Raw genomic sequence first — 26,984 nt, 5'->3', positions numbered from 1 at the left:
ATATGGGCAGATCCTCTATTTATAACATCCTTGGTTTTTGCATCGATTAAAACAATGCAAAAAGTCGACCGAAAAACCTGTAAATAATTGAAGACGTGACTTCCATAACCAAACGAATCCAGCTGAAGAAATTGAGAAATCAATAAAAGACTGAATATTTGTTGGAAATGTAAACTTGGAAATCAGACTTTTTATACTTACATTCTGCTGAATAACAAATATCACTATGTATGAAAAGAGATTGATTTTCAAGTTCATATTTCTAGCAAATATTAAACTTTTATTGACTTTCTCAAAATATCTCTCTAGCTGGACTTGTGTGGTTATGCAATTCACTGCTTCAATTTTATAATTACCTTAGTTTTATCGAAAGAAGCAATTTCAAATACAGAGAAAAGGACATTAAGAGAGGTCTAGTGTCTGTGTCTTCTTCAGCTGCGTGAGGTAATTAATATACGAGTCGCTGACTTCCATAACCACGCAAATAGAGCTGAAAAGGTATTGAGGAAATCAATAAAAATGAATATTTCATGGAAATTTAAACTTGGAAATAAGATTGATTTCATACTTATACTTCGATTAATAACAAATGTCACTAAGTATTAAATAACGAGTATTACAAGTAATTTATCTATAATAAAATAACGAAAATACTGGACTTGTGTTATTGGGAACTCATTGGTTTGTTAAATTGGTTTTAGATACTATAACTCTGATTCGGTAAAGAAATATACTGATGTTGAGCCAATAATGTGAAAATGAAACAACAGTCATTTTCCATTAACATTGTCTCTATTTTCACAATAACGTAATACAACAACAACACATTTAGTTTATTCATATCTTTCTTTCACTTGATTAGAATCCCAGCACTTCCTGATTCCTCAGCACTGGTCCAGAAGTCTCTAAAGATAAAGTTGCTCTGCAGGTAAAATTGAGGACAGGTATTTTTCAATATCCCTTGTTTTAGCAGCTTTCAACTGAATTTCAGCCCTATATGCTTTCTCCAAGTTTTTCTCATGAACTTCTGCTTTTTATGTCATCATGAATCTTTCTGTAACTAAGCCACGTGATATCTTGCTTGTAGTAATGTTTTTTGGTCAGTATTCAATTATTTTATAAAATGTCGCTCTCTACTTTTCTTGTTGTTTAGTAAGTGGAGAAGGTTTTTTAATATTTTTAAAAAAAGGCCTTAAAATCTTTAATCTTACTTTGTTCCATTTTAACTACATTAATAATTCTTGATATATTTTAGTGCTGTCGAATTTTTGGGACACTTGCGGTTTTCGGTGTTTGAGAAAACCGGTTTTCGGAAAACCGCAAATGCGGTTTTCAAATCATGATATGTTGTTCGTTTGTTTGAAATCGTTAGCTTGAAATCGTGATATGTTGTAGATATTGTGTACCTAAGAAAAAGTCTCAATGGGCACAACCAAAAATCACTGACCACTTGGCCACAACAGCGCCACTTTTTGAAAACAGCCGAAAATAACGATATTCTGGATTTCGATGAAAATGACTGAAACTGTGATATGTTGGAAATAATTGTGATCCTGAGAAAAATTCTCAATGGGCACAACCACAAATCACTGACCGTTCGGCTGCTACAGGGCCACATCTTTGAAAACAGCTGAAAGTAACGGTATTCTGGATTTCGATAAAAATGAATGAAACCGTGATATGTTGTAGATATTGTGATCCTGAGAAAATGTCTCCATTTGTACAACCATCCATCACTGACCGTTTGGCCACTATATAGCCACTTTTTTACAGGACGCATAGGGATTTCAAGAAAATCGTAGACCTTTATGTTGGTGGCCCTAGTACCCCTTCTAATTGTCACAGGGACACAAACTATACCTGATTGTAAAGTTTATGAAACGCACATTCTAACGAGCTAAATTTTGTGCCCCTCGTGCCAAATCCGTAGAAGAAGAAGAAGAAGACGTTTTTTTTTGTAAAAATGAGATCTTTTGTTTTTGGAAATTTGTCAGAAGCTGGCAACACTGTTACTTGTCGTACGCAGGAAGAAATATTTTCACGTGTACGCCAGACATTGGGTAGAATCATGTAGAAAAGTGAAGGGCGAAAGCTCAATACCAAGTGAGAGAAAATTACGAATGTGTTTCCTACGAGAATGACCCTGTACATATTTTTCGAAATATTTTGGTCTGCCCTGACGCCTCTAATTGGCAGAGAAATATAAGCCATACTTCGTTTGAAAGCTTGTGAGGCACAGATTCTAACGAGGTAACTTTTATTCCCCCGTGACTAACCCGTAAAAGAAGAAGAAGAAGAAATTTTGAAAATTTGAGAAGAAAATACATTGTTTTCGAAGCGTGTGGGAATATGGCAACACTATTATTTATCGCACGTAGGAAAAAATATTTTCACGTGTACGCAAGATATTGGGTGTAATTATGTAGAAAAGTGAAGGGCAAAAGTTCAATACCAAGTGAAAAAAAATTCCAAACATGATTCGTACGAGATTCACCCTGTACATATTTTTCGAAATATTTTGGTCTACCCTGACGCCGCTAATCGTCACAAAGATATAAGCCGTACCTGATTGGAAAGTTTATGAGACACAGATTCCAGCGAGGTTACTTTTGTGCTCCCCGTACCCAACCCATTAAAGAGAAAGAAGAAAAAATTCACAAACATTAGAAAACATACATTTGTCGAAGCTTGTGGGACTATGGCAACCCTGTTATTTGCCGTACGATAGAAAAACATATGTTCACGTTTACGCCAGACATTGAGTACAATCATATAAAAAAAGACGAAGGACGAAGTTCAATACCAAGTGACAAAGAAAATTCAAACGTGTGTCCTACGTGAATCGCCCTGTATATATTTTTCGAAATGTTTTCGTCTACCCTGACGCCCCTAATCGTCACAGAGATACAAGCTATACATCGTTGGAAATCTTATGGGACATAGATTACAACGAAATAACGTTTGTGCTCCTCGTGCCAAACCCGTAAAAAAAAAACAGAAGAAATTCAAAAGATTTGAAATAAAAAATACATTTTTTAGAAATTGGAACACTATTATTTGTCGGGGGCAAGAATGGCGATACCCAAGATGTCATTATTTAGAGTGTTTATTTACCTTTATTGATACCACTTTTTATGCTTGCAGCTCCTTTGGAAGGAGAAGGGGGAACTAAAATGCTGAGGGGAAGGGGGAACTAAAACATCCAACTTTTCTCCTACCCTTCCGCCCCTGGACCCTCGATGTGGACGAAATGCACACCGTTGGAAAGTTTGATCCCTAAGTTACCTCTGTAGGTTAATTAGGAGCGAAGTGATGGAGGTTTAAACTACTGGCTCAATTCTTGAGCCGTTCGTTCTGTAAAGGTTAAATGATCAGAAGGTAACGGAATTCTGGATTTCATTGTAATTGCTTGAAACTGTGATATGTTGCTGACAGTTTGGCCACTACGAGGCCACTTTTTTGAAAATAGTAGAAGGTAACTGTATTCTGAATTTCGGTGGAATTTTTTGAAACCGTAATATGTTGTTAATGAAACCGTGATATATTGTAGATATTGTGATACTGAAAAAAAGGCTCAAAGGACACAACAACCAAACATTAACAATTTGGCAACTACGGGACCACATTTCTTAAAACAGCAGAAGGTAACGATATTTTGGAATTTTGGTGGAATTGTATGAAGCCATGAATAGTCCTATCCCACAACCCGGAAGAGAGATGGAGAGAATAGCGGCTAACATGAGCATAGACAACATTCGGATGTTCATGCTGAGGGAAAAAGAAAAACTCTGGAAAGCCCAAACAATTTTTCTCAGGATCATGACATCTACAACGTATCACAGTTTCATTCATTTACACCGTAATCAAAAATATTTTAAGGATCCCCATGTCGCCGTACCATGCAATAGCCATGCGTACTACACGTGTTGATAATAAACACAAACAAGCAGACGACGATCCCGAAGAGGAGTCGATCACCATCGCCAACAGTCGGAAAGACGAGAATCAACGAAGGAAGCCGACAGTACAGGATAAAAGGGACCTACACGCCTCGACCAACATCAATCTTCTCGGATTGATCGAAACGCCTAAAACTCCTCTCACGACGCTTGGTCACCGAGTGGTACCCATCCTTATACCCACGACGCTTGGTCACCGGGTTCCTATTCTCTTTCTCACGACGCACGGCCACCGAGAGAGAGATACCTAATCTACGTCCCTCTCACGACGCTTGGTCTCCGAGAGTATCTCACCTCAAAGCCCACGACGCTTGGTCACCGGGCTCCTATCTAATCTTACCTAAATAGTAGAGGAATACTTATTATAATTTGTGTACATAAAAGACATTTTTATAATAAAAAGGTGAAGGGAAAGTCCAAATTCCGAGTACATTTTTTTGCTCTACCCAAGAAATTTTACATAGTAGATGCGTCGGCGTTTATTTACAGACACTAAAAGGACTTTCCTACAGGGCGCTCTTTCTATTAACGAAAACACGGACTTATTTATTAACGAAAAACTTTTTATTACCGAAAAAATTTTTAACAATACAGTGTAAGTGTTACTAAAAGCAAGATCGTATAAAAGATAGTATCCGTATTGTTATAAATAGTTTCATTAACGGTAGATTGATTCGTTACAGGCGGGCAGGTATTTATGCCGACAACTAGATCTGGGAAAAATACATATAAAGAAGGTGATAACAATATGGCAGAATCAGGCTCCCGTATACCTCTTAATATTCCTTATTTAACTAGATATTCTAGTCACAGTACAGATGACCCCGATCGATTTTTCATGCTGTTTGATCATTTGGCTTTATTTCAGGCTTGGACCCCTGAAAAGAAGAATGAAATTCTTCCTATGTATCTGCAGGACGTAGTTTTCGACTTTGTCTTACAATTGCAAAATCTGAATCAATTCGACACACTAAATTACGAACAACTGAAAACCAATTTAATTTCTCTGTCCCGCCCAAATTTACCAGCGTATAAGGCGGAATTAGAAATTTTTCAAATACAACAAAACGAAAATGAATCGGTCGATTCATATTTCTTAAGGAAATTAAGGGCCATCAGACAGCTAATGCCAGAAGCTTCAGAGAAACAGAAAATTCATTTTCTTTCGTTAGGACTACAAAGAAATTTGTTGCAAAAGATAGCGTTAGAATCCTTTCCAACAATCCAGCAGCTGCAGGATCGACTTCATGAATTGAAAAAAGCTCAGGATCTCATGCAAAAGAGAAATTATGTAGAATTGTCACAGGCAATTCATTCTTTAATCGGCCAACCTAACCGACCCTCATCACTCCCTTTGTACGACCATTATAGCCAAACGAATCCTAATTCATACTTGCCAACCTATATGCAACAGCCAACTTCCCAATCGTTGCCTTCCGCGCCTCCATTACAGAATATTTCCCCTCCACAGACAACTTCCTCTGCACCTGATGTTTCGAATCCGCACCCCCACTAAAGTCAAAACCCGCCCTCACAACCTCCTCACACGGACCTTACCAAATTAGCAAATCAAATGGCCGAGTTATCGTTAATGCTGGCACAGAATGCCATGAAGACCAATTTTAGGCGTAACAACGTCATCACAGCAAGTAAAATTACGATTCCGGCGAAATCACATTTCTACTTCCCTGTATCGATTCAAAGAGAAACAATTCATCACGCTGCATTTTATATTACTCCACTACAATCATTATTAGACCGATACGGCTTACAGGCAATGACCATGAGAGTACCGAGTAACGACCTTACGTTACTAATTTCCAATCCTACGCCACGAATAATAATGCTAAATAAAGGTACACCAGTGGCGTATACAGAGGAGAGCGTGGAAGATTTTCATTTAGAATAGAAGAAGACGAAAAGAAAGCGTACCAATTACGTACTCAAGAAGAGATAAAGGAAAGATTAAGACAAACCCCTAATACTTTTAACATTGACCCTTTTTTTTATATAAATCCGGATTCACCGGAATACCAGCAAATAGCTGTAACCAACTTATTGTACAAATACAGGGATGTGTTTTCATACAGCCCAGATGATATAGGCTATTTTAGAGGATATGAACACAACATTCGTATAGATAAAAGTGCGTCATTCCATCACCGTTCCCCACCAATTCCTTTAGGGATAAGAGATCAAATTGATAAGCAGATACAACAGCTGTTAGATGCCAAAATCATAACGGAGACACAGACTAGTAATTTCTCCTCACCTTTAATTGCGATTAAAAAGCCAAAGAGTTCAGATTTCAGGCTTGTGCTGAATCTCTAGGCATGTAATAGCTACACCAAATATTTAAGCATACCATTTCAATATACAGAGGACGTTTTACAGGTTTTAAAAGGAAAAAAAAAACTAATTTCAACCTTGGACATTTCGCAGTCGTATTTTCAGATAAAATTGCATCCTAAAAGCACTAAATACATGACTTTCGAGGTAAATCATACACGCAAAAGCTATAAATTCCTTAGATGCGTAATGGGACATTGTCCCTCTTCCCAATCTTTAACTATAGTAATAAAAATGCTATTAGACGGCTTACCAAAACACATAACCAATTTCGCAGATGACATTGTGATGGGTTCTTATACGTGGGAACAGCAACTCTCAGATTTGGAACTTTTATTCCAAAAATTAAGGAAACAAGACTTCCGAGCCAACCCCAAGAAGACGCACCTGTTATATAGAGAACTCCCAGTACTAGGATTCCTTGTACGCGGAGAGAAGATAAGCATCTCACCAAAAATAGCAAAGAAAATCAAGAATTTTAAAAAGCCGACTACCAAACGCATACTTCAGAGCTTTATTGGCCTCTGTTCTTATTTACGAAGTCATATCAAGGACTTCACGACCAAGATAGAACCTTTCCAACAGCTTCTTACTAAAAATGCCAAATTTAAATGGATAGAAAAACATGACGAATTATTCGAGAAGCTGAAAGAAGACATTTTGAGAGCCCCTTCTCTCTATCATTTCGACGAAAAGCTAGAGATAAGGCTGTACACAGACGCATCCTCTCACCAGATCGGAGGGCTATTAGCCTGTTATGACCCCAAAACTAACGAAGAAAGAATCTTTCCTATTGTAGCAGATATCTCACAAAAACTGAGACCAAAAGCTCAGTCTGGCAGAAAGAACTATACGCTATTATATATGCATTACGCAAATTTAGATATTTCTTACTCAATCGTAAATTTAAATTGTTTACAGACGCAAAATGTCTAACCTCTTTGCGTACTCACCCGGACAGAGTAGGAAAATACACTCGCTATAGACTTTTCTTAGCTGACTATAATTTCGATATCTGCCACATCAAAGGAAAGAAACATCCGGCTGATATCACCAGCCGTTTAGAGCAGAATAGCAGTGATACTTCAGAACCCATGGACCCACATCAGGCAATCGAAGATCTACATGCATACAGATCCAATTCTCTAGAGGAACTCATTCTCCAAATAGAATACTCAGGATCTTTGAAGAACTTACGAGAAGAGCAGCGTAAGGATGACGCATACGCTGATATTATAACAGTTTAAGAAGGGAAAGAACAAGCAAAAAGTTCCACCACGAGGGCAGCCAAATATTTTCGATTAAAAGACAACATATTGTATCGTACACAAAAACATCCAGAACTTGGGCTACTTCATCTTTTGTGCATCCCGAAAAGCTTGGCAGGATACTGGTTTGAGTCTATTCATAAAGACCCGTCAGCTCCCCATTTTGGGTTTTCAAAGACATATAAAACTATCCTTAACAAATACTACATGCCAAACATGAAATCATACTTGGCATTCAGAATCAAGAACTGTAGGGAGTGCCAACTTTTGAAAAAACTACCCAGAAAACAACAAGGTGAACTTCTGCACCACCCGATAGGTCATATAGGAGAAATATGGATGTTTGACGGCTTAGGTCCCTATCCGCACGAAGAAGGGAAACCAAAATATGTTTTAGTCGCCATCGAAACAAGTACACGTTATATAGTGACGAAGGCTGTTAATGGGATTACGGCAGACACAATTGAACAATTTTTATTGGAAGAAATAATTCTGAAATTTGGCGCCTTTCGGTTCCTTCATGTGGACAGACATCCTGTGCACAGAGCGAAGAAATTTCAAAAACTAGCAGAGATATATAACTTTGAATTTAAGTTCTGCCCTACTTTCAACCATCAAGACATAGGATTACTCGAAGTCATTAACAAAACATTGCAGAATTCATTAAAATGTTTCGTCCAACAAAATCACGAAACATGGCCAAAGTTATTACCTCATATTACTTTTGGTTTAAATAGTTTCGCTAAATTAGGAACGAAGAAATCCAGCTTCTTTCTCGTGTTTGGATACGAACCTAGGACAATCAGCGATTGCAAACTACAGATTACCCATCAGCTACAGATTCAACGGGATTAACTCGTAAAACTTGAGAAAAGACACGGCATAACTTACTGAAGGCTCACGAACAACAAAAGAAGTATTTTGATAAAAGACATAAACAACAAAATTTTCACACTGGAGATAAAGTACTCATTTACTTTCCCTTTCGAAAAATTGGAGAGTCATCTCAATGGACCAATAGATACTGCGGACCGGCTACAATAATCTAAAAACTAAACAATAATCTCTACCGAGTTCGCATGCCCCACAATTTCAGGGACAGAGAACAGAATATCTCCATCGATAGAATCAAATTTTACCATGATGGCGAGGAACACACACCACACGAGGAAAATGCAGAACGCAGCGGATAAGATGACGAACCGAACAGAAAGAACAAAACAGGAAAAAGAGATTATCATCATCCCAACAGATATACACGTGCGACATGCGAAGCGCACTCTTCATGTTTCCGCGACATACAAAAAAAGCGAGAAAAGAAATAAAAACATGGAATAGAAGAAAACAAGATACATCATCTGATACAGCTAACTATTTGAAGTGACCAAATCTAGTACCTACCTTAGTATTCAAATTGCAAGCGATCCCTTGTTTTTTTTCACTCTTATAATTCCTAACCAACCTGCATTCTGTCATATAAACAAGCATCCATACATAAAATTTCCTTCAGTAAACTAAATTGCAAGCCATCATTTACTTTCGACTTCGAGCGAACGAACTTTACAAGGCCAGCTACAAAATTTTTATCTTCGTTTCTCTGCTGTGTATCATATAACTGTCACTAACATATTGACCTAGATATACAGAGTGTTCAGAAAATCAGGACTTTTGATTGGCAACCTTTTTCCGGCGTGACTACATTTATCAAAGTACTGAATTTAACCGTTCTCTAAGTGTGTTCTGTCATCTATTAACTAGTACTAGCCAGAACTAGACCAATATTAGTAACTTTGCTATAATAGCACCATATGACGCGAGAACTTCATAAAATATACTACGGACATTACCATCAATGACGTAGTTATAACTATTAACTGTACTCACCAGAGCTTCGACAGCCTCTCCTTTCATTGAGATGACGTAATATACGGATCCTGCTTAGATTAAAAGGACAAACTGTCAGTGCTCCAACTTCAACTTTAATTTAAACTTTCTTTATGTGATTATATATCGAACAGTGATATCTGTGACCAGTGCTTTTAACTTTGATTTTGTGTTTCATGTTATCGTGCATTTACAGTGTATACTCTGTCCAATATGTAGATTCCATATGTTGGCACAAACAAAATATAATCCAGTGGCTTATTTTTTTCTACGCCCCGGGGGTGTAACGATCCCCATGTTGCCGTACCATCCAATAGCCATGCGTACTACACGTGTTGATAATAAACACAAACAAGCAGACGACGATCCCGAAGAGGAGTCGATCACCATCACCATCGGGGTCCTTCGTCATTTTGAAGGGAGCCATTGGCTCCTGAAACTCTTGTGTCGCAAAACTGACAAAACCTGGATTTCCTACTTTAAAGTCATACCGAAACCGCAAAAGCGGTTTTCAAAACCGAAACCACAAATTCGGTTTTCAAAACCGAAGCCGCAAAAGTGGTTTTTGAAAACCGAAACCTCAAAAGCGGTTTTTGGTTTTTAAAACCGACATTTCGGTTTTATGAAATTTAACGTTTTTCAAAAACCGGTTTTCGGTTTTCCAAAAACGATTTCGACAGCACTAGTACATTTTGTATGATTTCTATCCAATCAGACCTTGATGCGCGCGCGTCCATGCGGCGACAGTGGAACGTTATGCTGTTCTTATACACGACCACGCTAAATTCGATGCGGCTGTTTCTTTCCATTACCAAAATGTGTACTCGTGCTGTTATGGAGCGCGTGGATTCATATGTTAGGCCTAAGTATTGTTTCGTGGGAGCTAAATAAAGATAATAATAGCTAAACTGTAAAGGAAATAGCTCGGAAGTAAATTTCCCTTCCATACCCTTGTATTTATACCGAAAACAAGTAGATGAAATTATGATACATATCATGCAGTAATATGTCGATTACCTTCATCAAAATCAATGACATATACATCATACAAGTAATTCGAAATTGCTTTATTCTTACGTAGCATTCGTGCAAATACTGACATAAATCAATGATGCTATTTTCTTAAAGATTTGGGTTAATGTATATAAGTATTCTGACGCTACACACACACACACACACACACATATATATATATATATATATATATATATATATATATATATATATATATATATATATATATATATATATATATATATATATATATATGAAATGAAATGAAATGAAAATGTCTTTATTGAAGCGGGCGAGGTTCAGCCATGGCTGCTCTACCACCTAACCCTTGTCAAAAGAATACAATATTAAACATTACACATCAAAAGGAACAGAAAAAAAAACTTTAAAAAACTTATATATAAAATTAGGGTTTCCCTTATTTTGGGTAATTTCATGTTGCGATACGCATACCCCCAAATGTATTCTATGTGACCGTAAACACGCATTAGTGAAATAGCAGCTCTCTATGAGAAAGACAACCCGTGCCGACTTGACGACAAAGTCATAAAATGACGTTTCCACATTATAATATAATTTAGAATTTCCAACCGTGATAACGGAGAAAGAAACTAAATGGCCTAAACAGGATATCGTCATTGGAAGGGACAATAAACATAAAGACAATAGAGATGGTAAACGCGGATCAGTGTTGCAAAATTTTCGGGAAATAACGTGAATCATGTGCAAATGCTGTTGGCGCATACAGAGAGTGAGGTACTAACATTTTGTAAACGTTAAATTAAATATTGATAAGAACTGTTTAAGCTGACTCTAAGTCTAGAAGGGTCAGCTGAACAGTGGTGATATTAACAGAAGAGAAAAGTTAAGTTTGGAAAAGTTATAATAACTCAGAAAAGGTCAGTAAAGTGCTGTATGGCTTAAAACATATAATACAAGCCGGTATAGCATGCGGAGTAGTACCGTAGTTATGTGAGATCGATAAGTCACGTACTGACAGAGATATTCTGTATCTTGTTAAAGCTGAGAAGTAAGGTTTGTTAAAGGGGCAACGCTGCACAGTGGCGGTTCTTTAATCTTGACATCATCATCGTTATCAGCGACCTCAGAAACCCACGAGTACATATACCCATGCAAATTGCTCGCTGTTTTCATATTTTAACCAGGTTGTTAGAATTCTACGGAAATAACGTGACTTGTGGATCTTACATAACCACGATACTACTCCGCATGCTTTAACCCCTTACATTATTGGTTTTAAACCATATAGCACTAGTGACCATTTCCGAGGTATTGTACCTTTTCCAAACTAAACATTTCTCTTCTGTTGATGGCAACACTATTCCGCTGACCCTTCTAGACTTAGAGTCAGATTAAACAGTTCTTATCAGTATTTAATTTGTTGTGTACAAAATGTTAGCAAGTCAATCCCTTTATGCACCAACGGCATTTGCACATATTTCACGTTATTTCTCGAAAAATGTGCAACACTGATCTGCATTTACCATCTCTTTTGTCTTTATGTTTATTGTCCCTTCCAATGATGATATCGTATTTAGGCCATTTAATTTACAAAAAAAAAAAACTTTCTTTTGGATTGGCTACATTGTTCACTCGGAGATGTTCTTCAATACGCAGGTAGATGTCGTCCTTTCTGTAGTTGCCTCGTGCAAAGTTTCATTTCTCTGTCTCTTCTAGTTTCTCCGTTATCACGGTTGGAAATTCTAAATTATATTTTAATGTGGAAATGTTATTTTATGACTTTGTCGTCAAGTCGGCACGGGTTAACGTTCTCATAGAGAGCTGCTATTTCACTAATGCGTGTTTACGGTAGCATATGCAACACGAAATTACCCAAAATAAGAGACACCCTAATATATATAGGGTGTTAATAAACTATACCGACAAACTGTAACAGATGATTCCATACATCAAAATAAGAGAAAAAGTCCATATGGACCTGCGGGGAAAAGTGCATAGTTTCAGAGCTAGGGCTGTCCAAAATTGCAAAAAACTCAAATTTTAACAGGCCCTGTATGGAATTTCAGAAAATATGGTTGGTGGTCCTTATCAGCTTAAAGGAAGTCACGCATTCGCAATCCGAAAATGCATATTTCATTAATTTTCCGTGGGTGTACAGAGTATTCCATACAGGGTGATGTTCTCAGACATGTTATTAACCGAATTTTGAGATATGCTCTAACTTTATGATTAGTCCAAAGTAGGCAAACAATAAGTCTTGATACCAGTGAAAACAGAATCCTTTGGCGCGATGTCGAAAGTGTTAAGGATCGTCAGCAGCACGGTTTTTCGTACTCGGGAAAACTCATGCTGCAATGTTTTCTTTCACGCTTATAAGTAAAGAAAACGTGAAGTTTACCTTGACGAAATTCATCGCATCAAACATTATTCCGAACACAAAAAAGCAAGGAGCTGCCAGTTCCTAACACTTCCGACTTCCCTCCGAAGCATTGGATGTCCGTGAAGAGTGAAGACAAATTGAGGATGTCAATATTTAATAGACTCGTATCTGAATAAGTAGAAATTTGGCAGCATAGATACAATGTTTTCCTTTTCATGTGTGCCTGGGTGAATGAGAAAATTGGAGGGTAGTTTTTAGAAAAAGGGCGTTAATTGGGGAAGGGGTGAGATTTTAAAGCGGGTAGCGGACTTTGTTGTGTTGCATGTTTGTGTGTGTGTGTATGTGTGTGCCGGTCTTTGTTGTTCATTGGAATATTGTAGCTGTAATTGCATAATTACGTGTCTGTCCCTGATATACGTGAACTAGCAATGCAGTAGCAATGAATTCTCTAACGTCTCTGCTGAATTAGCCGTTTTCGAAAAGAACTTCAGAAGCAAACCTACTTGTGAAAGGCATCGGAAGACCGATTCTGACTTTCAATATAACGCAAGTAATTAGAAATCAGAAACGAACATTTACAAGGAAGTTTAATCTCACTGTGTTGGGAAACGTGAATATTGCTGCTCAACTAAATGCTGGTTATAGGCGGTCCATTGAGAATCACAATCAAAAAGTGACGCAAAACAGGTACGTGCTTAATATAATCATCAATTGCATTTGGTTTCGTGGCACCTTCGAATTGGGTTTAAGAGGACATGATGAAAAACAGACTTGTCTTCAAATCGAGGCGTTTTTCGTAGATTAATTAATTTCAGTGCAGAACTTGACAGCGCTCTCAAGAGTCATTTAGAAAGCGCAATAATTTTCAAGAGTACGTCAAAAATCATACAAAATGAGGTTGTCCATTACATGCTTGAAGCATGCCATGAAGAAATCGCTATTATTATTTATAATAACTATCAGTGGCGTATTTAGGGGGGCTTCCGGGCTTAAGCCCCCCGAAATCTTACTATAGTAAAGTATATGCAATATCTTGCAGAATTTTCACATTTTCAGGCAAAGCCCCCCCGAGAGTTAGCAAAGCCCCCCGAAACAAAATCATGAATACGCCACTGCTATTATTATTATTATTATTATGTATATTATTATTATTATCAAACTATTATTATTTATAATAATAATAATAATGAAAAAGGAGAGCTCATCTATTGTACACCACCTAAAATTCAAAGCACCAGCCGCCACTGATATACAGGGTGTTAATGAACTATACCGACAAAGTGAAAGAAGTGATTCCTTACATCAAAATAAGAGAAGGAGTTCATATGGACTTATGGGGGAAAGTATATAGTTTCAGAGCTAGGGCTGTCGAGAATCGCGAAAAAGCTAAATTTCAACTAACCATATTTCGAATTCGAGAAACTGTGGACGGTTGTAGTTATGAGCGTAAAGAGAGATCAACCGAATTTTTAAATGTGCTCTAACTTTATGTTTGGTTCAAAGTAGGCAAACGATAAGCTTTGACAGCAGTGAACACGGAATCTTTTGTTAGGATATCGGAAGTGTTGAGGACCGTCAGCAGCACGATTTCTAGTATTTGGGAAAACGCGTGCTGCGATCTTTTATGCTTATAAGTGCTAAAAACGAGAAAGATACCGTGCTGAATTACATCACAGAACAAGTTATTCCGAACACAAAAGACGGTAGAGCTGCCGGTTCCTAAAACTTCCGACTTCCCTCCGAAGCATTAGGTGTCCATTGTTGCCAAGGCTAACACCTTGCCTACCTTGGATCTACCTTATACTCAGGGCATATCTGAAAACACTGTTGAGAGCACCCTGTAGAGAATACTCTGCACACCCATTGAACATTTATGGATTGCTTACGCGTGACTTCCGTTAAGCCGATAAAGACCATCATCCACAGTTACTCGAATTCGAAGTACACCCTATTGAAATTTAACTTTTTCACGATTTTGGACACCCCTATCTCTGAAACTATGCACTTTTAGCTATAGGTCCATACGAACTTTTTCTCTTATTTTGATGTGAGGAATCACCTCTTAAAGTTATTCGGTATAGTTTATTAACACCCTGTATATAATCTATTTTATTAACTGTCAGGAACAGTTAAAACTGAATTAAGTCAATATAATAGTGTACGGAAAAGAAGAACGAGATGTTGATAATATAAGCTATCTCAAGGATTAACAGGTAAAATTTCATTTAAAATGGTCTCTAAATTAAAATTATATATATTCAGTGAGCATCAGGATAGGCTATGTCATACATAAGATCAAATCAATCTCATGATGTTGTGATTTTGTATTTTATGGAGAGTTTCAACATGCCAATGGATGTGATTATTTCTTTCCTCAACCTTCTGGTTGAGGGCGTCATGAACCGGACCACAGACTTGATCTTCCACGCGTTCTCGGTTTCCAGATTCGACGAAGAACATTGTGTTTACACAATGAGAAATAAACTTCATTGCGGAACTGCATCTTCTTTTTCAGTTCACCCACTATTCTGTGTTGTGTATATAACCTAAGAATGCGCTGGTTTAACGTCATATTGGAAAAGGGACATCACATATTGGATGATGACTAATAAGACTAAGTATATATCAGCTTAAATTCTACATAACTTTCAACCGTACTTAATATAACCAGTCAGTCAAAAAATAAAAAGAGAATGGCCAGTTTTTCTCACCTCTTAATTTGAAATTTCCAAATATCTTGAGTTTTTATTTCCACAAAAATTTAAGATCTCGATAATATAGAGGCATCTTGAAATATTCTGTATATTTTGATTAAACCACGAATTTGCATGTTTTGTTGTATGGTACTACTAGTTTTGTTTATAACTTCAATATAGTATAGCATTTTGTATTCTACTTCCTTAGTTCAAATTTATTCTGTAGTGTAGCGCCATGTTGATAACGTTTGCTTTCAGAATGTCCAGGAAAATTAGGAGTCAATCTAGATATAAGAAACGAAACCTGCTGAAATATACGAACGTTTTACGAAATATTGCTCACAAAAGTTTAAAAGAATACAGCTGTTGGCTTAGCGGATTTGACATCATTGATTTGGCTACTGTCAAAGTTTATAGGATAATTTGTGGAGGAGTCAAACTTGTCAGAAAGTGATTGTATAAACGTCATTCCTGTACCAAATTATTCAGGGAAATTATTAGCAAACTGTAAAAAATTGGTCTTTTATTCGTATCAACTACATATTTTGAGATATATAATAGTATTGACGGAAAATTAGGAAATGATTTTTAATTTACGTTTTAAATATTTAAGTAATATTAATATCCTGAAATATTTAATATTCAAGTAATTATAAACGTCTCTTACTATTACAAGTTTTGATATTGAAATTGTAGGTTGTTGAAGAGCTTTGAAAGATGTCAAAATAATTTCAGTATCACTGAAAAAAGAGTACATTCATGAGTAACTGGTGAAACACTTGAAGTGATAATTATCTGCTGATGGAAGTACAGTCAATTTGAGGTGCGTGTCTGTGGGCTGTTTGGAGATTCTGTTCACATAAAATTGTTCAGTTGTCCAAGTTTCCACTCACCACATAGTGAGTGAGAATGTATTTAACTGCGGTTACCATACCAAGAGTTAGTTGGTTTCCTCCAAGCACGTAAAATGTACCTAGTAGCAGCACACTAAAACGTTATATAGAAAGCACGACCTATCTCGACTACTTCCAAGATCTTCACCTTGAAATATAGATGACAAGTTATTTCCCTTTTAACTATCATCATTTCAACTCTTTTTTTCTTTTTTTCTTTCTTTTTTTTTTTTTTTACTAAATAAATAAAATTTCCAAGAAATGTATTCTTGTACTGGCGGCAGTAAATTTAAGTGGTTCAGGGTTGCAGCACATGGCATCTCTACTATAAGTAGTTCCCATTTTATTGTATGTTCTAGTAATAATGGATAACACTTCATTCAAAAATCTCGTATTATGATTAACTTAAACTGAGTGCCCATTTGTAGAGCTGAATTTTTGTTTTACATTTGTTGATGGATTTTGGTGTAGGTTCTTTATGAATTGAAGTATAAACCCATTCTTTACTCAACATTAGTTTTAAACGAGTAGAACTAATGTACATTCTAGAATTTACATTACTGACTAGCGCAAAACGGAAAGCTCGTTTTCTAGAAAAACGAACAGACTATAAGAGATTCGAGTTCTGCGTCACTTTGGATCTTAATATTTCACCAGACGACTATATACTCTTACAGTTTCTTTCTTAATAAGGAAGTAGAGATAACCTTGGAAGATACTATTAATATTTCAATCTTCAGTTCGTATTTTATGTGTAGATTGATTCTGTAACTTTAATGAGTGTTATGTTTATCCTACTATTCTACTTGTTTTGTTTTGAAACTGATGAATCCCAAGGGTTTATTGGGATTCTTCCGTTTCCTTCCACTTTCCTCATGCCACTATTTCATTCATTCTCATCATAACCGTCTGATTTAGCCTTCAGAGTACGAGGATGAGACGTAAAATTGACAAATTTCATGTTTGTTTTAAAACTACGTACTCGTTGAAGAGATTACATTACCATGTATAAATATTAAATTATAGAAAATTAAATTCAATGTGATAATTATTTCTCTTACCTTGTACCCTCGTAAATTTTCCACGACGCAAGGCAGCAATGCGTCCCTACCTACTGTCACCGTCACGTTAGGAATTGGTTCAGCAAACCTCGGTAACATAGCCTCTGAAAAAGTTAATAAAACATTTTCATCAGCGCCTAGTACAAATTACACCTTAACAGCAATTACCGATACTGAATTTAAGCTGTTTATTCATATTTAAGTAACATTTGTAACATATGAAACAGGTTAAATATTTTATGCAGAAAGAAAGCGAATGTTGAGATATTTTCTGTTATTACCAACTAGTGTATGACGTAATTCTGATGCACGTTCTTTTAATAACTACCTTATTAGATGTTAGTATCTTCAATATTCTACACTTTAGGAGCACGTGATATTACCTTCGTAAAGACAGTGCCACCTACATGAGGACTAACGCCAAGATTTAGTGGTACATTATTGCTGATGATGCCGCATAGAAATAAAATAGGTAAAATACTGATCATATCGTACACAAGTACAGGAAAAAATAAACATGAATTAACATGAATCAGCGTATATATTTGGATATCGGTGACCAGATGTTACTATTTATCTAACATTTGACGAATGTGAATGTAGATTACCAGCTTCCAATACGACAACTGCAGTGCTCGCAAGGCTCAAAGCATTTGCACAAGGTTTAAAGAACATTCAGACGTCCTGTCGCACATCGTCTGGCGTACAAATATCCTGAATTAAATCTAACTAAGAATATATGGTGTCCATAGGACGAAATAGCTTCCCATTGGGAGGTGGTATGGGATATCATTCTGCTATAACTTACCTCTGTAGAATATGTATAGGTTGAGCAATAAACATCATATAGTAAAAAATGTTCACAACTTGTAGCTCTTAAACCGTTGAGAATAATGCTCATCATTACATGAACTCTTTCGCTTAGAATGACCTCCCCTATTACCTCTTAGAGGGACGTATTAAGCGGCCTAACAATGACGAATGAATTGATATCTATTTGGCATACCTACAACACCATGTAGAATCATTTCCAAACAGAACCAAGGCGATTATCCAGACTACAGGCGAAGTTTGGTATCTTTTATATGAAGTACCTAATTTCTTACCCATGTGCTTACGTAACTGTTCTAATATTCTTGACAATATTCTTGCTTATGTTTGTTTTCCTCTAAGTTGTATATCCCTTGGTTTCCACAATTGTTAAGTTGTCCCTCTGTTTCTTTCCTCGTTGAGCTGAGTAAACAAATCAAGCGGAACTACTTATGATTCACTTTTGTGTATTTGTTTCAAAATTACTATTAGCTTCTTCAAAAAGATTCACTTTTTAGCATGGTATAAAATACAACTCAAGAAAACGTTCTTGAGTTGAGATGAACTGTACCCTATTACAGTCCTATTGTACCGTGCAAAGCTAATGCCTTGTGGTGGATTGTAGCTTGGTATCATGAAACCAACAAATATCGTATGAATTGATTTTTTGTTAAAAGGATTTAATTCTTTAATTCATCTTGGAAACATTTTAGGGAAATTGAAAAATAAATGATTAAAAGTAAAATTGCATAGAATAAATACGAAAAGTATTAATTATCACATCGAAAATACAAAGGTGCGACTACAAAACTCCTTCTGTACATATTCACCTTTCAATGCAACACATTTTTACCAATTATGTTTTATTTTATTTATTTACTAATTCACAAAGTTTCACACAGAATAAGGCCATTTGGCTGAAACAGAACAGCATGGAGAAAAATAAAGATAGAAGCAAAAACAAATACAAATAAAAAATTCGTTTCCCAATTTACAATATTCTCTTCACTTGAGTTCTAAAGTTTCGTTTCGTAATAAAGATGCTGAAACCTGTTGAAACCTGTGTTGTAATCACACTCTGGTCTTTAAAAAAATAATAAAATAGGAACCTCGTAAGTTTGCAAATTTAGATAGCAAGACAGTGCGGAGGAACACGAAGGTTAATCTGCGATAATAGGAATTCAAAATCAACTTTACCATTAATGATCTTATATAGGTAAAGTAAAGCAGCTGCGCGACGTTGTTTGTCAGGGGTACATACGTTCATTATGGACACTAGTTCCTGCTTCGAGTGATCAAGTAATTCAAGAATTCTAAATCTAACTATTCCATGAAAGAAGTTTGAAACCGAGTAACTGCGAGATAGATTAGTAGGTACAGTCATATTCCATACAGGTGAAAAATATTCAATGAGCGGGGAAATAAACGCTTTCTAAAACATCATAAAGCCCGGACAGGGTTGCGAACCGTCCCGATTTTGTAGGGACTGTACCGATTTCTGACTTATTTGTTCCGCGTCCCGACCGGACACTCGTTGGGACACGTATTGTCCCAATTTATCGATTTTCAAAGTTAATGAACGTTTTACTGGGCCATTTATACGAAGGAATAATTTATTCTTTTACACGTTCAGTTTTATGTATAGAATCAATTTAACAAATTTGCGTTTTAATTTGATTCATGTTCCAGAGAAATGTTCGGAACCGCTGCACTGTCGACTTAACAAGAGCTGAGCTACTCATTACTTTAAACTTGGACATGTTGACTTTATCTGAACTTATAAGAGCAACAATATATTGATCAAGGCTACTAGGAGTACCGAAAAGTATACTATTACTAGGAGTACCGAAGCCTTTCTTTTGTATTTTTTTTTTAAATTTAAGTTTACCAAAGGGAATAAAAAGGAAAAGACTTGTTTACTTGATAGTCTGTTTCAATCATTCTTTAAAGGAACTCATTTGTTTGTGATAAAAACCAACATTCTATATAGTTTTCTTTTTAAACGTTGTTTTTCTTAAATGAATTACAACTGTTTTGGCTTGGATTTGTTGTATGATGATAGCCAAAGAATAAGACTTGATTTTAGTAACACTCTTTGTCAGTAATTCCTCAACAATGTTATGCACTCATTTGTGATATAAAAAAATTGTATAGTTTTCTTTCTAATCTTTGCTTATATTAAATAAATTGCAGTTGTTTTGGTTTGAATTTGCTGCATACAGTATTGCTTATTCCTAGTGATGAGCAATGGGTGGGGAAAATAAAAAAATAAGGTGCCGCATTCATTCAGGCTCGTGTTATTCAGCTGATTATTTATATTGTTTTCAATGACTCGCCATACGTGTAGTCGTCTCCGGGGGAAGGAGGGTGGCTCCAACACCGACTGTCCCGTCCCGATTTTTTCTTAAGAAAAGTTGGCAAACCTGGGGCAGGGAAACATTGTATTTAAGGAAATCTAGAAAGTAGACTAAGTAGTTTCATAGCTTTGGATGAGGTCGATATGATGTGATCCGCAAAGGAGAGTTTTTCGTCGAAGACAATATCTAGATCTTTTTGAGATGAAACCCGTTTAATGGGTACATTGTTGACAGTATATATTTGTCAAAGTACATTCTTTTCTAAGAAGATAGAAAGGGTAGAACATTTGTTAGGGTTTAAAGACAGGTTTCATTTAGAGCACCAGTTACTTAGCATATCTATGTCAATTTGTAGTAAGGGGCCGCGATGGCTCAGTGGTAGAGCGTTCACCTCTGGTGCATGGGGTCCCGGGTTCGATTCCAGCCTCCGCCAAGTGAACTTTGTGATGAACAAACACCGTGTGCGTGGGTTTTCTCGGGGTTCTCCTGTTTCCTCCCACTTTCTTCATTCCACCATTTCATTCATCACTCATCATCACCGTCTCCTTTAGCCTAACCGGCATAACCGGCATAACTCAAAAGTTTCAAAATTTTCAATTTGTAGTAAAGAGGCATCATAATAACTCTAGTTTACAGTCATCAGCGAAGAGCAAAATATTTGAAGAAGAGGTTGAAAAGATGAAAGGACATTACTTAGTGAATAGATGAACTGGCGGAGACCTTCGTTATAGAAGTGCTTATTTTGGCTGTTCTGAAAACGTTTCGTCCCTAAAATGACCTCTTTGTCATTCCGGATATATCTGCTACGAAATGTTTTTTTTTTTCATCCGCGGAGAGAGGAAAAAGTTAGTGATTGCCATGACTGGAGGATACAGGGATAAGGCAAAATTTGATAGCTGAAAGAAGCAGCATGTGAGACGGTGCCCTGTGCAGAATAAGTTGGAACGTTGTTATGGAGCAAAAATACCCTTTTGGAAAGCATCCTTCGACATTTCGCCTTGATACGCTCTCGTAAAATCGTCAAGAGATATCAGTAGTATGCTCCTATGATGATGTTTCCCTTACGAGCATAATTTGTTAGCACTACATCATGGCAGTCCTAGAAAGCGCTAAACATCTCCTTGCCCGACTATAGTTGGATTTTCACCTTTTTTTGGCGGTAGTGAACCTACACGTTTCCACTGCTTGCTCTGCTCCTTTGCTTCGAGGTCATAATGGTACACCCAGAAATCACCCATGGTGATTAGGCGTTTAAAGAAGTCATCTGTACTGGCCTGAAACAGGTGCAAAATTTCCGCTCCTGTTTTTGTTCGGTAGACTTTTTGAATAAGTGTGAGCAGTCGCGGAACTAAGCAGGCAGCGATCTTTGTCATGTGTAAAATGTAGTGCAAAATATAGACCATGACTGATTTTCACTCTTTCCACTATCGCCTCGATTGTGATACGCCGGTCTGCGAACATCAGGGGCAGCACCCTTTCTGCTATTCTCGGTTCTTCACAGAAAGATGGTCTGCTATTTCGTTCTTTGTCTTTCAGGTTTGTCTGGCCACACTGGAAGCACCTACGCCACCTAGCTAATGTGCCACGTCGTGGTGCATTGTTTCTATACACTTCTATCAATTCAGTATTAATTATTTTTGCAACGTTCTTTCCTTCAAATGCTGAAAACGAATTACCGCACGATATTTCACATTATTAATGGATTGCGACATTTTGTTTTGGCTCCTCTAGCGGAGTGCGACGTGGCACGGGCATGACTACAGACATGCACCTGGAAGAAAACTTAAATAACCTTACTTTTTCGAGGTGATAATTAAAATCTTTATGACTCCCCCTCGTATAGCTTGCCACTTACATCTTATTATTACTATGCGAGGGATATTATATTAGTGTTTCTGTGCAGTTTCAAAGTCATGTTTTAAAAGAATTTACAACAAAATTAAAGGTAACTAAGTTAAATATTTTATTCCAGATAAATTTATGTGAGGAAAGCTTAAATACATTACAGGAAAATATGAAGTACTTAGTATGATATTAACGTTATGAGTAAATAATGTGCTGATGCGGACATCAGTGCTTTAGTCCAGATTTAGGTACTAATTTAAAACTAATTTATCACAAGATATCTCAAACAAAGGGATGTAAAAGGAACGAGAACTGATGTCTCACACGGAACTTGTAAAAGAGAAGGTTATGTTTAAACATAAATTGAACTCAAGATAAAGATAGATTAAGTGGAAGAGAAACGAGGGAGGAAAGAAGAGATTAATTAACAGTATAGGAATGAGCACCAGCCTCAAATATTCCTCGTCTGTGCTGATGTTGTTGTATGGAATGATGAATGGACTCTCCTCTATGTTTCCCCATTTCCTGGTTTGCAATTGTTGAAAACAGACGAAATCAGACGAAATTGACATCTGGACTGGAGTCCAGTCAAAACTGCCAGGAGCGATGAAATGAGTTGTTCTCAACTTCTGGAAAATGGTTTGATCACTATTCTTGAATTACTTCTGCGGTGTTGAACCTATTTGCCTACGATCCAAGAGTGTGGAATGAAGTTGTCACCAATTGAACTTGATCTTGCTTTCTGCGATTTCGCACTTCTGAAATTTCTACCACTAGAAACGTGTTTCCCGTGGTTTTGTTGAAGCACTGATACCAGCGTTCATTCAACTTGGAAGCTTCAAATGCAGAAAGGAATTTGAAGTGGAAAGAAAGAACACTAGTCTTTCGTTTATTGGCTAATTTACAATGACAAGATGAATATGCTGGTTTACACAAGCTTGTCTGATAAGGTACACTCAAGATTAAATGTTTTGTATTTGAATTAATGAGAAATTTTTAATAATTTGGTTTTTAAAATGATTTAAAGAGGCCAATTGATTTGCTTTTTGTTTTAACACAGTATGGCAGTGACATACATGATTTTAGGCTACTGCACAATAATAACATTTTGTAAGCATGATGGTATTAAACATTAAGAGTAAAGGAAGACTACTTTGCAGTACTTAGTGATGTGAGGTGGAAAATTTTCCGTTCTAAAAAATATCAGTAATCAAGTAACAATTTCTCAGCAATCATAAAATTGGTTGAATTCGTGTACAGAAATGTAAAAATGTGAAAGATCGTTTAAAGAATCTGAAAATTTTCATCGCTTACACAATTTTCAGTACTATGTAGGAACAAGTTAAACCATTTTTCATGAATCGAAATATTTTCTGTCTTAATGGAAAAATTGAAGAACGTTTTATGAGTCGGAAAATTTTCATCATTTTGAAGCAAAAAGTAAAACAACTTTTTGTGCATCGGAAAGTTTTATTGCTTTGTAGAAACAAATGAAAGGAATTTTCATAGATCGGAAAATTTTCGTCACGATGTAGAAACAAGTGGAAAAAACTTCATAAGCCGGAAAATTTTGGATATTATGTATAGTTATGTTAGGTGGAAAATTTTCCACTATATTTAACTGCACATTCAGCTACAAAATTGAATTTCTGTAGAGGAAAGTTAGTCAACAACAATTTATAATTTTCCAATTAGCTTTCGGGATCGGAAAATTTTCTAATATTTCAAGTTGGGAAGTAAATTTTACACAATGTTTCTCTCTCTCTCTTCATCTGCGAGCTCCTTCGTTCCTAAGCAGTTAGCATACGCACCTTTAGCATGGAAGACCTGGCTTCGATTCCCAGCGGGAGCTCATGTAGTTCGGATTTCACGTTAATCATATGGTCCCATCTTATATAGTCTCGCTGCTGAAAGGGACGTTAAACTCAAAATCAACTCAATTCAACTCCTCTCTCTCTCTCTCTGTGTGTGTATGCAAAGTGCAGAGAACATGAGTTCGTAGAGTACAAATATCCAATTCTATTATTTAAAATTTCAATTTATTAAAAGTCATGAATGTTTTCCGATTCACAAAAACATACTCCACTTATTCCTACATCGTTGTTTAGCCGTAAAATTTATTAGTAATAAATATTATCTTTAAAAGTTTCATGAAGTGAAAATCTAACAATTCTTCATTTCAAGAATGTTTCAAAAACTTCAATGCGTTCTTCCCTCAGAATCCACCTTTGATCTTACAATATTAGATTTAGTCAGTTTAATACGCATAAGACGGTTTTATCATAGCTTTACTACTTTTATAGATTTACATTCTGCAACATTTATAAATAAGTAGATATAATAGAGAGAGAAAAAAACACTATGTAAATTTTTACTTCCCAACTTGAAATATTAGAAAATTTTCTGGTTCCCAAAACCTAATTGGAATATTATAATTTGTTGCTGTCTAATTTTCCACTATAGGAATTGTATATCTCAATGTGCAGTTAAATATACTGGAAAATTTTCCACCTAACATCACTATACATAATATCCAAAACTGTCCGGATTATGAAAAGCGTTTTCACTTGTTTCTACATCGTGATGAAAATTTTCCGATTCATGAAAATTCCTTACATTTGTTTCTACAGAGCAATAAAACTTTCCGATTCACAAAAAGTTGTTTTACTTTTTGCTTCAAAATGATGAAAATTTTCCCTCATAAAAGGTTCTTCAATTTTTCCATACAAGACACAAAATATTTCGATTTATGAAACATTGTTTCACTTGTTCCTACATAGTACTGAAAATTGTGAGCCATGAACATTTTCAGATTCTTTAAATGATCTTTCACTTTTTTAACATTTATATATATATATACACACACACACACACACACACATATATATATATATATATATATATATATATATATATATATATATATATATATATATATATATATATATATGATTTCAATCAATTTTATGAATACTGAGGAACTGTTACTTGATCACTGATATTTGTTAAGAACGGAAAATTTTCCGGAAAAATATAGAAGAAAATTTTCCACCTTACATCACGGCTAAACAACGATATAGGAGTACGTGGAGTATGTTTTTATGAATCGGAAAATTTTCCGGAAAATTTTCATCACTACAGGACAGACAATTCTTCGATTCATGAAAAATTGTTTCACTTGTTCCTACATAGTACTGAAAATTGTCTGAGCCATGAAAATTTTCAGATTCTTTAAACGACCTTTCACTTTTTAACATTTCTATACATAATTTCAATCAATTTTATGAATGCTCAGGAACTGTTACTTGATCACTGATATTTATTAAGAACGGAAAATTTTCCGGAAAAATATAGAAGAAAATTTTTCACCTCACATCACAACTAAACAACGATGTAGGAATAAATGGAGTATGCTTTTATGAATCGGAAAATTTTCCGTTTCAAAATTTTCCGGAAAATTTTCACTGTACAGGACAGACAATTCTTCGATTCATGAAAAATTGTTTCACTTATTCCTACATAGTACTGAAAATTGTCTGACCCATGAAAATTTTCAGATTCTTTAAACAATCTTACAATTTTTAACATTTCTATACATGAATTTAATCAATTTATGAATACTGAGGAATTGTTACTTGATCACTGATACAGTATTTGTTATTAACGGAAAATTTTCCGGAAAATATAGAAGAAAATTTTCCACCTCACACCACGGCTATACAACGATGTAGGATTAAGTGGAGTATGTTTTTATGAATCGGAAAATTTTCCGGAAAATTTTCATCACTGGCAGTACTATTCTTTATTATGTTACTGTTCCACGTAGCGAACATATTCTGTTGGTCAATAGGCATATTAAAAATAAACGTTGGTATTTATAAGGAATGTAGACCTGGATCCTCATTAAATCTTGAATCATTACTTGTTTGATAGGAACTTGTCCACTTGGATAAACAGATGAAGAAGTTTGTGCTGGTAACACAAGTTTCGCTGCCATGCAAAATGTGACCAACCAAACTATTGATTCTGGAATACCATTTGAGATACCCTCTTCTATCAAGACTATAAAGAAAGTAATTCAAAAGTTTTGTATTTCGGTTCTACACATGTGTTTCATGTCCTCAGAAGTTGCATATTTTTTTTCTAATAATGTGGCTACCATGTTCTGAAATTCGAGATGTCTTCAACTATTACTTCTTTAACTACGAATTTACAATGAACACCATTCTCTATATTGAGGGCAATAACTTTGTGAATTGTGGAAATTCTGTCGTGTTTCCACAGGTGTTTGGATATAATTTTTAAATCCCGTCTGTCCCGCTTTTGATCCGTTTCCAAAATGAGAGAGAGAGTAGCACGCCTCATTGCATTTTGAAGTGCATCAGATACATCAGCATGGTATTTGAATATTTATGACGTAAGTAGAGGTTCTAGCAATGAATTAACTTTAGCGAACCTAACATCTCCCAAACGATCATACCTGTTC

At 35.9% G+C, this 26,984-nt stretch overlaps 1 protein-coding gene across 1 annotated transcript in view; it reads right to left on the bottom strand.

Moving 5' to 3' along the window:
• Positions 1-22,026, bottom strand: part of LOC145666042 (opioid-binding protein/cell adhesion molecule homolog) — a 476,706-nt gene extending 454,680 nt beyond the window's left edge. Inside the window, exons 1-2 of the mRNA XM_081733141.1 lie at positions 21,801-22,026; positions 17,487-17,590 (exon numbers count right to left, since the gene is read on the bottom strand). Of these exons, the coding sequence (XP_081589267.1) occupies positions 17,487-17,590; positions 21,801-22,026 (330 nt within the window). The remainder of the gene's footprint in view (positions 1-17,486; positions 17,591-21,800) is intronic.
• Positions 22,027-26,984: the final 4,958 nt, after the last annotated feature.

The sequence above is a fragment of the Thermobia domestica genome, chromosome 12 (assembly GCF_964235325.1).
Source record: "Thermobia domestica chromosome 12, izTheDome1.hap1.1, whole genome shotgun sequence".
NCBI lineage: Eukaryota > Metazoa > Arthropoda > Insecta > Zygentoma > Lepismatidae > Thermobia > Thermobia domestica.
This window is presented reverse-complemented; position numbering and strand designations above follow the sequence as displayed.